This window comes from Lampetra planeri, chromosome 56 (assembly GCF_965212315.1).
Source record: "Lampetra planeri chromosome 56, kcLamPlan1.2.h2, whole genome shotgun sequence".
In the NCBI taxonomy this organism is placed as follows: domain Eukaryota; kingdom Metazoa; phylum Chordata; class Hyperoartia; order Petromyzontiformes; family Petromyzontidae; genus Lampetra; species Lampetra planeri.
Window position 1 is genome coordinate 398346 of NC_136162.1, and position 13404 is coordinate 411749.

The 13404-nt window shown below is 53.1% G+C and overlaps 1 protein-coding gene across 1 annotated transcript in view; it reads left to right on the forward strand.

Annotated features, from left to right (window-relative positions):
* The window catches only part of LOC144735624 (calpain-5-like), a 36794-nt gene that overhangs the window by 3895 nt on the left and 19495 nt on the right, over positions 1 to 13404 (forward strand). Inside the window, exons 2-6 of the mRNA XM_078618056.1 lie at positions 7163 to 7294; positions 7614 to 7822; positions 8104 to 8299; positions 9335 to 9528; positions 9677 to 9754. Coding sequence (XP_078474182.1) covers positions 7163 to 7294; positions 7614 to 7822; positions 8104 to 8299; positions 9335 to 9528; positions 9677 to 9754 — 809 coding nt within the window. The remainder of the gene's footprint in view (positions 1 to 7162; positions 7295 to 7613; positions 7823 to 8103; positions 8300 to 9334; positions 9529 to 9676; positions 9755 to 13404) is intronic.

The following is a 13404-nucleotide window of genomic DNA, read 5'->3' on the forward strand; positions in this document are numbered from 1 at the left end:
GGTCCACACCAGAGACAGCTTTCTTTTGAGCCTCGTCTCAAACGGTGTTAGACCAGAGGACGCCAAAAGGCGTACAGCACAAAGACACGCACTATCAGAGTACTGAGAGCTCGGGGTGAGCAGCTACATCATGGGACCTCCTTTGCCAGTACCAAAATATGAGAATAGGCAAAAACGGACACCGCACGGGACCTTAAAATGAAAACAACAAACAGAGGTGACGTTTCAGGCAATGGCCATACTCACCAGCACATTGGCCAGAGAGAGAGTGGACTATTTTTTGGTTGCTGTTGTAAGGCACTGCGAATGCAGATCATTGCAGAAAAAAAAACATTCAACCGTAGTTCACTCCGCGTAAGCCATCCTGGCCGTACGCGCTCTACTCGGGCCAGGGCTCGCTAACCTGTGGCTCTGGAGCCGCGTGGGACGGCCCTTTACAGATCGCTTGGTGACTTGATTAAGGACCACTGTCTTATATTCACAGCAGAGTCCATTGCCGGTCGTTCTGGTCATATTGAATTTTTATATTACCGAATTTGAATAAAGATGGCACTTGTTATTTCGGTTCGCCGACCCCTGTGCCAGATGTTCAAGGCAGGACGTCCTCTTTCCGTATTGGACGTGGGTCTTGGTTCGACGCCCAACTCTAGAATGAGCACGGAATCGTCACGAGCATCGCTGTGGAGAAACGTTAACAGAAGAAACTTCTTCCAGCGGTGCCGTTACCCCGATGAGACAATCATGCGATTCGTGATTGTAATTCTGTCTCGGCAAAAGTAACGCCATGTGATTATCGATGGATCATATCGCTTCTATTATAAAAGCCTGGTGTTCCGCTTGTCCGTCAACTAAATTATGAGAGCCGATCAGAAGGCCTGAATCAAAAAGTTAGAGAAAATGGAACCCCCTCCCCCAAAGATGTGGGGGTTTCCGCCGCACGCACTGCGCACACCCTTTCAACAAATTAGCGACATCCTTAGCCATAGCGGACAAGAAGAAGTCCAGCTTAAGTGTGGCCAACGTCTTATGCACACCCAGGTGCAACAGGCGCTCATTTACCGCCCAAATGACCTTACCCCGCAGGGCAGTGGGCACCACAATGTTATAACGGCGCAACCCTCCGTCCCAATGCACGAGCAATCCGCTTCTGAGGATGACAGAGGCGACACCCCGTCGATCCCCGCCCCCATCAGCCTCCCTGACACGGCGTCGCAATTTAAGCAGGGAAGCCTCCTCAACCTGGAGGCGCCCCATTCTTCGTGGTCCAACCCAATGACGGCATCACGTGCCATCGGACCCTCGGCCACCTCAGATGTTACAACCTCGGCCGACGCCGCAAGGGGAGGGGGCGAGTGCTCGTTGGGCGGCTTACAGCGCCCGGAGCCCGAAAAACACGCGCACCCGCCGCTCGTTGGTAATCGCGACAGGGCGTCAGCGTTCGTGTGTCGGGAGCCTTTGCGATAGGTAACATTAAAGTGTAGTCCTGGAGGACCTCCAACATGAAAGTTGGCCAGACGGCTGTTCAACACGCAGCGCGAACTGTAGCGCTGCATGGTCTGAGCGCACCTCAAAGCGTCTACCATACAAATACCATACAAATAGTTCCTGGTGTGTGACACAATACCGTTGTTCGGCCGGAGACAGCACTCTGCTTCCGTATGCGACAACATTCTCGACGCCATTGACAACTTGAGACAGAACAGCTCCAATTCCGGTGTTACTAGTGTCTGTATCAAGGAAGAACAGCAAGGAAAAGTCGGGGTAGCAGAGGGGAGGGGCGTTCACCAAGCCAACCCGGAGCGCAACAAATGCGGCCTCCTCTCCCCCAATGGAATTTATGACTCTTTGCCGTCAAGGCGTGGAGAGGTTTAGCGATGGTAGCGAACTTGGCGACAAAACGGCGGTAATAGGACGCGAATCCTATGAAATTGCGCACCTCCCCCACTGACTTGGGGGTCGGCCAAGTACGAACACATGCGGTTTTGTCTGGGTCAGTCGCAATACCCGATTCACTTACTACGTGGCCAAGATACCGAACCAATTTCTTGTGAAGGTGACACGTCTGTGGTTTAAATTTCAGGTTGGCCGCACGCATTTTGAGAAAGACAGCGCGTAGCCGTTCCAGGTGTTCATCAAACGTACGGCTGAAAACGAAGACATCGTCGAGATATATCAAGCACGACTCCCACTGGAGACCAGCCAGAACCAGTTCCATTCATCGCTGGCGTGGAATGAAGACCCGTCGGAAGCTGATCGAATTCGAACAAGCCTTGTGGTGTACGAAAGGCTCTTTTGGGCTTGGAGTCTTCGTCTAGCGGCAACTGCCAAAACCCGGATAGGAGATCAAGAGTTGAAAATAACCGCGCCCCTGCTAGAGCATCCAGTGAGTCGTCCATTCGGGGTAGAGGGTACGCATCAGCTACCATCGTGCTTTTTAACAAGTACAATTAGGGCTCCCCATGGGCTGGTGGACGGTGAAATAATATCCGCGGCTAACATTTCGTCAACCGTCAGCCGAGCGTGTTATTTTTCCGTAGGGCTCCGCCGGTAGGGATTCTACCAGATGGGAGCGGCGTCACCCGTATCAATGTGATAACTCAAAAACGTAGTGCGGCCGATGTCAAATTTCCCTTTGCTAAAAATGTCCGAAAATTTGCGCAAAAGCTCCCTCAATTTTCCCCTCTGAACCTCGGACAATTCTGCATTCTCTGAACAAAGCATATCCATCCACCCCTCATCAGGACTCTGGTGCAGCCGCATATTCAACGCAGCACCCACACTGCCAACGATGCTTCCCTAATGACGCGCTGGCGACGCATGAGCCAGCATGGTACTTTCTTGGATGACCGACGTGTCTAACCCTGCTTTAAGAACCTGAATGAAGGGTTTCCTGACCGTTGGATACCAACGTCTGGGCCCCTACTCACGTCAATCCACGACTGGCTTCATTAGAAGGTCTAGCGGTTTCCGCAATCGCAGGGGGACCAATATGTGCGCGCCGGGGGGAATCTTCACGTCCTACGTGCAAGTGCTTGCACGGTCGCGTTAGCTGTGCACAAGCGAGTGGAAGAAGGCAAAAATGCCATTCGACAGCCAGATGGTAATTCCAGGCACCCCTTGTAAATACAAATTTTCAGGGGCATTCTTCCCAAAAAGTCGGTCCCGAGCAAGCACGGAATAGCAAGGGATGTCGACACAAGAACCGGCCCCGTCAATCTGATATCCGCAATGCACACCTCCGCTGTTATTCTCCAAATGATGCCCAATGAGCCGCCATTTGCGGCAAAGCACGGAGCTTCGACAGGCCATAAGATACGACATTTATGGGGTAAGATGTTATAAATCAACTCTGAGATGATGGTCGCTGATTGGGCCGGTCGGCCCGATCAAAGTCCGAACCCACCCGCACCGACGCACGACCGAAACGGAAACCGAATGGACGAGATGGGTGAGTGGATTCAGGGGCCGAGTGTGTGATGTGTCGCGACTCGCCTCTGGGTGTAGTGACGTGGAAGACGGTCGGGCGGATGACGGCGGTGGTCCGGGGAGGCGTCGTCACGGCACGCGGCAGCCTGACGAGACGTGTCCCGGCAGGCCGCAGTTGCAGCACACAACGAGCCCGCTCCCAGGACGAGGAGATGTCTTCTGCCGTCATTGGCCGTCCGCCTGTCGCACCCTGCCGTCCCATCACTCGCCTCCGCTCTGGGTCGACGTGCAGGCTGGGACGGGTTCCACGTCTTCAGGTGTATCCGTCCCCTCACGGGGCGTGGTACACGCCGCCAACCCCTTGTGCCGTTGCAAGAGCTGTTGAGCCTGGATGCATCTTGCAACCTTGATCGACGAAAGGTCGTCATCTACGGCCGGCAGGACGATGTTGAGGTCCTTAGCCAAAGCCAGCAATCTCTCAAGGACCAGCGAGTCGACTCCGTCGTGGTCCATCCTCAGAAAGGCAGCCTTCGCTCGCGCCAAAAGTGCACTATGGAAGATGAGGGGCGTCTCGGCTTCCCCTCTCCTTCGCGTAGCGAACTTATGGTGCACGTTCGACGGCGGCTCCTAAATTGCCGCCATTTGGTCAAATGCTTGAGTCAGCGTGGCCTTCTCCGACGGCGGGATGGTGAGAAACGCCGCCAGGGCGTCGTCATCAAGAGCGGCTGTGTAGTATCCTAGGCATATATGCCTACACACCATCCATACAATAGAGTCCGTAGATACTACTAACGCTATTGTAGTATCTAGGCATATATGCCTACACATCCTACATACAAGAGTCGGTAGTACTGAGTATCTACTGACTCTATAGTAGTATCTACTGACTATTGTATGTAGGGTATGTAGGCATATAGGCCCACTGAGGTTTGTTGCTCTCTTTTGTTTTTAGAAGTAGTATCTGCACACACTGGGGCGGAGGGGGGGGGGAAGAGGACATCAGTGGGGGGGGGGGGGCGACTGGCCAAGCGCAAAGCGCCGAGAAGCCCCCCTCCGCAGGAGCTAGAATAAGGTGGCAGAAATCGAAGTCCATGGAACGTCTCGCATTCACCACAGTGCATAACCAGAAGAGCCACTTGTTGGCTCTTCTTGGCGGCCGACCCCTGCACTGGAAGAACAACGACAGTCGTGGTGAAGTTACAGAGACGGACAATTTGACGGAATCTCGGTTAACCCAATGAGCTCTGTAGCTCTTCTGGACAGGTGTCCAACCCAAAGATATAAAACAAACACGAGTTTTTATATTAACCAGGTAAGGTCCACTGAGGTTTGTTGCTGACATGTTTTTTAGAAGCGACCTGGCGATCACAAATGAAAGCTCAGGGGGTCTGCAGCCAAAATAACAGCGAGGATTGTTTTCTCGAATTCGGTAACAAACTCAACATTTCAAGAGCTGCAGTGTACGTGACGGAAGCGGCACGGTGGTGCTCCTTCATGGACAACGTCTCGAAGTGGTCCTCAAAGAGCCGCATTCCAATCCGGAGCCGCAGGTTTGCCGACCCCTGTGATAGCTCAACAAAGGGGCCGTCCATAAATGACGTCACGCACCTGGGGGGGGGGAGGGGTCGGACATTTGTGACGATGTGTGACGAGGGCGGGGGGGTTTGAGAAATGTGACGTCACATCAAAATGCGCAACTTCAAATAAAGATAGACAACACGTTCTACTTAATTAAATAGACTTTTTAATAAATGTTTTCTCCTACAACATCAGAGTGCAGCGCCACATTAAGTACGCACTACAATGACAATAGTTTAAAGCGATTTGAAGCATGTTTAAAAATTTTTGGGGGGGGGGGGGCAGAGCTTTGTTACGTCATATTTGAGGGGGGAGGGGGTGTGGCTTTTTGTGACGCCGTGTGACGAAGGGGGGGGGGGTCAAAAATCGTCAAATCGCGTGACGTCATTTATGGACGGCCCCAAAGTAACTTATCATCGCGTGGAAATTTTAGATGTGACTACCTCGCCTGGTATACAGGAGATCGTGGGTTCGATCCCGACCCTGATGCCTGTTGTATATTTGGAGTGTGCATGTTTCTCTCCCCGTGGTTGCATGGATTTGTGTCCGGGTCCTCCGGCTTTTCCCACCACTTTTTGAATCAACATCACACGTTCAGAGTGTTTGGCTACTGCTAAAATGTCCACGCGGTGATGATAATTTTTTGATCGCCAGGTCGCTTCGGCAAAAAAGCCACACAGCTTGGTGTGCGTTTACCTGGTAAACTGCATGAAACAATCGTGCATATCAACCCGAATAAAACGACAGAGTAGCACAGATTAAAACAGCGATAGTTATCAATGAAACCGACGCAATGAGTCATGGCTGCGAGCGGTAATCTAACACCCGCGTGCGTGCATGATGCCAGGACGCTGCACCTGCGGTGAATGCGCTGTCACTGCTGTTATTAGATTCCTCTATTGTTGTTCCGTGTTGCGTAACGTTACATGAACAACTCAACTGGGATGATGCACGCAAAGCAGCCATCATCGCCCCTACTGTCAGAAGGCGAATGCACTGTGACAGCTGCCACAGGGGGTGCCCCTAGGCGAGACCACACAGCAGCAAGTCACTTGCAAATGAGGCTCTATCCTTATCTCTGCAGATGTCAGCTGCTTAAAACAAAATTAATTTGACATTGGGAAACTATTTCTACGGGTCTCTGTATATCTATGAACCTGTATTTCTGTGTTTGTATGCGTATCTCTGTATCCATATGCATTTCTCTATGCATATTTCTATATAAATCTGTGTCTCTATCTGTCTCTCTACATCTCTATGCATCTCTATGGGTCTCTGTTTCTATGAATCTCTATGCCATATTGGTGACCCAGGTAAGTTGTGCGAATAAGACTTCCATCCTGGTCTCCCGAGTTCTCAGATGGTCACACAATCAACCTTGAAACTTTCACGAAATATTTCTTCAGGAAGTCGGACGTTTCAGAACAGCGATACGACCCATCGCTTATCACGTGGCGTTACCTTTTGCTAAACGGAATCGCAATCGCGCATCGTGTGATCGTCGCAGCAACGCCAGAAGATGTTTCTTCTGTTGCATTCTCCACGGCGATGCTTGTGATGGCATATTGTCAACCCCTGATCAGGGCCTACCTTATTACAGACCAATTCAGACTTTATTGGTCACTCCGTGCCCTTATAAATCTAAATGTTTATCCTACAAAGTCCTATCACAAGAGAGAAACACAAACAAATAGACAAAAACTAATTTTGGACCTGAACTCAATTTCCCTGTACAAGAATACGGGTAAACCATATGGGTTGACAGGTATGTGATGCTTCTGTGTTTATTGTAGAGTATGTCGTCCAACCAGGACCTACGATTAGCAGGTCCTGCTGCTGCTGCCGCCCAGGCAATCGCTCTTAACAATTAACCTTCCCCATGATGATGAGTGTGGCGTTGATGATGCTGCTGATCTGCTGATCATGCTGATGATGATGCACCTGCTGCTGCTGATGATGATGCTGGTCTGTTAGTAATGCTGCTGACGATGCTGATGACTTGTGCACATAAGCTGTGTGAGGACCTGTGTCTCTTCGTGGTAATGATGACTGTAATGTTGATGATCATGCTGCTGCTGATCTGCTGGTAATGCTGATAATGCTGATGCTGATGGTGATGATGCTGATGGTGATGATGCTGATGGCGATGTGCGTATAGGAGCTGTGCGATGACCCGCGTCTCTTCGTCGATGGCATCAGCGCCCACGACCTGCACCAGGGCTCCCTGGGGAACTGCTGGTTCGTGGCGGCCTGCTCCTGCCTCACACACAGGAAGAACCTGTGGACTACGGTAACACTCCTCCTCTACCACTCCTCTACCACTCTCTCTCTGTCGTGAGTGTGGTGAATCTGCAGGTGCACTGAGCGATGGGCCCAGAGAGGTTCCCTCGAGTCTGAGCGGGTGGGAGGCGATGCTGGTGGTGGCGGTGTTGGTGGTGGCGGTGTTGGTGGAGTTGCTGGTGGAGTTGCTGGTGGACGCCTCTGTTTGTTCGCAGGCTCGGATCGACCGCTATCCTGCCTCGTCGGTTAGAAACGATGCCTCGTGTCACCTCCAACCTCTCCTCAATCCCCCCCTCCCGTGCCCCCCCCTCCATCCCCCACCCTCCCAGGTGATCCCCGACCACGAGGACCAGGAGTGGGACCCAGCGCACCCCGAGAAGTACGCGGGGATCTTCCACTTCTGCTTCTGGCGGTTTGGCGAGTGGGTGGACGTGGTGGTGGACGACTCGCTGCCCACGCTGGACGGGCAGCTGCTCTACTGCCACTCAAACTCGTCCAACGAGTTCTGGTCGGCGCTGCTCGAGAAGGCCTTCGCCAAGTGAGTGGACGCGTGCCGCGTGCCGCGCGGCGCGCCGCTCTGGGCCTGCCGCGAGTCCGCGTGGCGCGCCGCCGCGGTGAGACCTCGAAGGGGGCCACGGGGTGGGGGGGGGGCAGTCTCAATTGCAAGAGCAAGAGGCTGGATGCGTGGGTGGGTGGGTGAGTGAGTGGGTGGGTGAGTGGATGGGTGGGTGGGTGTGTGGGCTGTGTGTGTGTGTGCTGTGTGTGTGTACAGGCTGTGTGTGTACAGGCTGTGTGTGTGTGCTGTGTGTCTGTGTGCAGGCTGTGTGGCTGCTACGAGGCTCTGGACGGGGGAAACACGGGCGACGCGCTCATGGACTTCACGGGGGGCGTCTCGGAGTCGGTGGACCTGCTGGAAGGGGCCTTCTCGCAGCAAGACGACGACGAGAGGGACAAGTTCTTCAACATGCTGCTCAAGGCATACAGCCGCGGGGCGCTGCTCAGCGGATCCATACGGGTCAGCCACCGCCACCATCGCGACCAATACCACCATCACTACCATCATCACCGCCACCGCCACCACCACTACCATCATCACCACCACCGCCGCCACCACCACCGCCATCATCACCACCACTGCTACCATCACCACCACGAACGCCATCACCGCCACCATCCCCACCAATACCTCCATCACTACCATCATCGCCATCATCACCACCACCACTGCTACCATCACCACCACGAACGCCGCCACCGCTACCACCGCCATCACGACCGCCACCTCCACCGCCACCACCACCACCACAGTTCGTACACAGACAACGATCTCCCTGTGTTACCTGTTGTGGCAAGTGCTGTTAGCGAGTAACGCCAATGAAGCCCGGCACGGCACACAAGGGGGTGGTTTGGCCAGCACCACGTCCGGCCACCTTTGTTTTCCCAATGCCAATGTTTACACGTGGCACCAAGTACTCGTGTAAGGCTGAGCCGACCTAGGGGAGGCCCAGGACTGGTTCAGATATCCTCCACTGTAATTGGTCATGAGCGCGAATCAAACTCGGGTCGGCCGATTCATAGCGCAGCACTACCGCACCGCTCCGTACACGCATACACAGTCTCAACACACACCACACACACCACACCCACCACACCCACCACAACTACACACCCACCATAACCGTTCCCCGTGTTGTTACGATGACGACCGAAGCCTGGATGTAGGGCCACATTAACAGTGTAACCTTGGTGCTACCATAATAACCATCGTGCTACCGTAGGCTCTGGGTTCCACAGAGATGGAGGCATGCCTGGGCTGCGGCCTAGCGAAGGGCTTGATTAAGTGTCACCTTGGTATTACCATGGTAACCGTGGTGTTACCGTGGTAACCCTGGTGTTACCGTAGATAGTGGGCTCGGCGGAGATGGAGGCGCACCTGGGCTGCGGCTTGGTCAAGAGCCAGGTTAACAATGTCACCTTGGGGTTCCCGTGGTAACCGTGGTGTTACAGTGGTAACCGTGGTGTTACCGTGGTAACCGTGGTGTAACTATAGGCCGTGGGCTCGGCGGAGATGGAGGCGCGCCTGGGCTGCGGCCTGGTGAAGGGCCACGCGTACTCGGTGACGGACGTGCGCCGCGTGCGGCTAGGCCAAGGCCTGGTCGCGTTCTTCCGCGCGGAGCGCCTCAACATGATCCGCATGCGCAACCCCTGGGGACAGAAGGAGTGGAACGGGGCCTGGAGCGACGGGTGAGCATGCCAACACTCACCTGTCCAGACACTGACCTGTATCAAGACCATCATGTCCAGATCCTCGTCTGTACAGACACCCGTCCAGACACTCGCCGGTAGAGACGCTCGCCCATCCAGACGCTCGCCTGTTTGCTCGTGTTTGCAGCTCCGAGGAGTGGAAGAAGGTGAGCAAGGGGGAGCGTGAAGACATGGGCGTCACCGTAGCAGACGATGGGGAGTTCTGGTGAGCGCCACTCAACACAGACCCCCCCCGACTCGCACGCACACCCCACAGACTGGACTATAAACTATTTGTATTTTACCCGGTGTAAGGCCTGCTGAGCTACGTAGCTCTTTTTCAGAAGCAACCTGGCAATCACAAATGAAAGCTCAACGAAGTGGCTGATATCGTGATCATGTGCAAGTTTATAGTCGCGGCCATACACTCTAAACGCATGATGTTGATTCTAAATGTGGAGGGGAAAACCGGAGCGCCCGGAGAAAAATCCATGCGACCACAGGGAGAGAAAGAGAGGCATGCAAACTCCAAATATACAGCAGCAGGCGTCAGGGTTGGGATTGAACCCACAGCCTCCTGTATACCAGGCGAGGTAGTTAACATCTCCTAGCCACCGCGGCAACCCTACATGAAAACAACAAAGAGCTGCCGTTCACCACGAAGTGGCGGTGACATCACCACGGTACGTGTACCATGCTAGGTGCACGTGAAGTGCCAAAGGCTCGCTGACAGGGGTCACGGGACAGACCCGGGTGCCATGGGTTGACTGACTGAGATGATTGGCATATGCACCACCTGTGTGCCCCTTACTGTACCACTTCGCATTATTTTAGCCACCAGGTGCCCTGCTCGTTGTTGTGAGCGTCGCTCCTCTGCCCACTGTTGTTGTTGGAGGGCAACTGCCTCCAACTGCCCAGTAGCGTCTTCCACGATCCTCCTCCATAGAAGCCGATCTTGACACCGCTGCTACTGGTCATCGGCAAATACAGTCAGCCTCACATCCTCCTGTACCGCATCGGTCCATCTCTTCTGCTTAGGAATGCGGTGGCTGGGCATGCGGGCTACGTGACCCAGCCAACGTAATCTCACTTGACTGAGATGAAAACCTCTACTATGCACGTACACATGCACTCACTATCAACACTCAGACACACACAAAAGACAAAGATCCCCTATATAACCTGAACAGACTTTTGAGGCAAGTGCTGTTAGTGAATTGCACCTATGAAGGCCGGCACGGCGAAGGGGTGGGTGGTCAGCACCATGCCCGACCACCTTTGTCTACCAAGTGACGTTGTTTACACACCACACCAGGTACTCGTTTTGAGGCTGAGTCGACCTAAGGGAGGCCCAGGACCGGTTCAGATAATCGTCACTGGTGTTGGCCGTGAGCGGGAATCGAACTCTGGTCGCCGAGTTCGTAGTGCAGCGTAGCGCTAACCACGTGCTGCTGCTCCCCCCACACACACACACACACGTGCACATAACACACACACACACACACGTGCACATAACACACAGCACACACACACACACACGTGCACATAACACACAGCACACACACACACACACGTGCACATAACACACAGCACACACACACACACGTGCACATAACACACAGCACACACACACGTGCACATAACACACAGCACACACACACACACACGTGCACATAACACACAGCACACACACACACACGTGCACATAACACACAGCACACACACACGTGCACATAACACACAGCACACACACACACACGTGCACATAACACACAGCACACACACACACACACGTGCACATAACACACAGCACACACACACACACGTGCACATAACACACAGCACACACACACGTGCACATAACACACAGCACACACACACACACGTGCACATAACACACAGCACACACACACACACGTGCACATAACACACAGCACACACACACACACGTGCACATAACACACAGCACACACACACGTGCACATAACACACAGCACACACACACACACGTGCACATAACACACAGCACACACACACACACGTGCACATAACACAGCACACACACACACACGTGCACATAACACACACACACACACACACGTGCACATAACACACAGCACACACACACAGATATTGCTGTTGGCGAGCACCTTACCCAGCCACCTTTGTCTCCAAAGTGACGATGTTTACACATTGCACCAGACATTAATTTAAGGCTGAGACGACCTAGGAGAGGCCCAGAATTGATTAGGAAAAATCGTCACCAGTGTTGGCCATGAGCGGGAATCTAACTCGGTTCATTGGATTCATAGCGCAATGAGATCACCGTTACGTTTCCACTCCTCACATACTACTGCTACACACATACCACACAAAGAAAACGATCACCCCTATAGCCTGAACAGACTGTTGTGGCAAGTGCTGTTAGCGGTCACATACCACACACAACAACAACCCGCACGCACTGAAACACCATACTAGCACACAGGGGCGGTTTCTTCATTAGGGCGATTGGGCGACGCACCACCAATGTCATTCAACCACAGAGTCACGCTAGCCGTCACTGCCTCTGGATATAGTCCAATCAGCGTCATGCTACGTTCTGTGGAGTACCGCCTCTTTTTGGGCGATTTCCCTCCAGCTGAGAATCGCCCCGAGTGGTCCCATAGACTTACATTCAAAGATGTTTTTTTTCGAACGGGGGCGCTGCAATGCATTCTCTATGGCTTCCGGGAGGGCTCGCCCTAACGTGCTTACGTCATCATACGTGCTTACGTCATCGTACATAAGCACGTTTCATCCAACAATATAATTTGTCGCCACCTAGTGGAATCTTTAATAAAAGAAACTTGAGTGGATTGTATATTAATAGTGAGTATAGAAACAAACAAGATGTATTGTAAGAGTCACTTTATTTTTCATTAATATTAAAGAAGTGAAGTTGCCTTTACATGCTTAAGCTGTTAATTTATCCATTGTATGGGTGGACCTTATCTTTATCAATCATCCAGACATTTGCCCCCCCTGAGAGATTTTGCAGGAGCCGCCACTGCTAGCACATACCATACACGCACACACAAGACAAAGATCTCCCCTATAGCACACAACAACAACAGCCGCCATTTGCCACTAAGTGACGGTGATGTCACCACAGAGCTTGTGGCTAGGTGCACGTTGAGGTCACGTGAAGTGCTGTGTCGTTTGTTGTTGTGACTCGCTGACCCCTACTGGACATTTGTGAGAAAGAGCTTCATAGCTCATCCGATTCCTCCTACCGAAAGACCCAAATAATACTAGCGGGGTGGCTACGTCTTCCAGTATTTGAGGCACGGCAGCCCCAGCAGGGTCATATCCCCACCACCTTGCCCCATGATGATGTCTGGACTGAGGGATGTATCCTCCCCCCAAGACCTCGCAGAAAGGCTCTGCAAACCAGCAGACCTGTTCCTGGGCATCCGAGACCGGATAACCCTTCTCTCCCTTCAGGATGGTGATAGGTGTAGTGCTGCAAGTGACAAGGTTAGTTTGGCACGAGCTTAGTTTCATCTTTTCTGCGTGGTTATTTAGTGATTTGGTGGAGGGGTCACCAGCCCCTCGCACCGTTCCAGAGCCCCTGTTGGTCACTGCAGCGACTGCGAGCTGATTGGTATCGGCCTCACCCCACCCCCCCCCCAATGTCATTGCCCACCGCCACCACCACAGCATTACCAACCGGCAACCACGGAGACTATGGGGGTTGTTTTTGCTTGTAAAAAAACGACGATCCCCAGTAGAGCATGAATAGACTGTTGGGGCAAGTGCTTTTAGCGAGCACATATGAAGGCCAGCACGGCACATGAGAGTGGGTGGCCAGCACCACGCCCGGCAGCCTTTGTC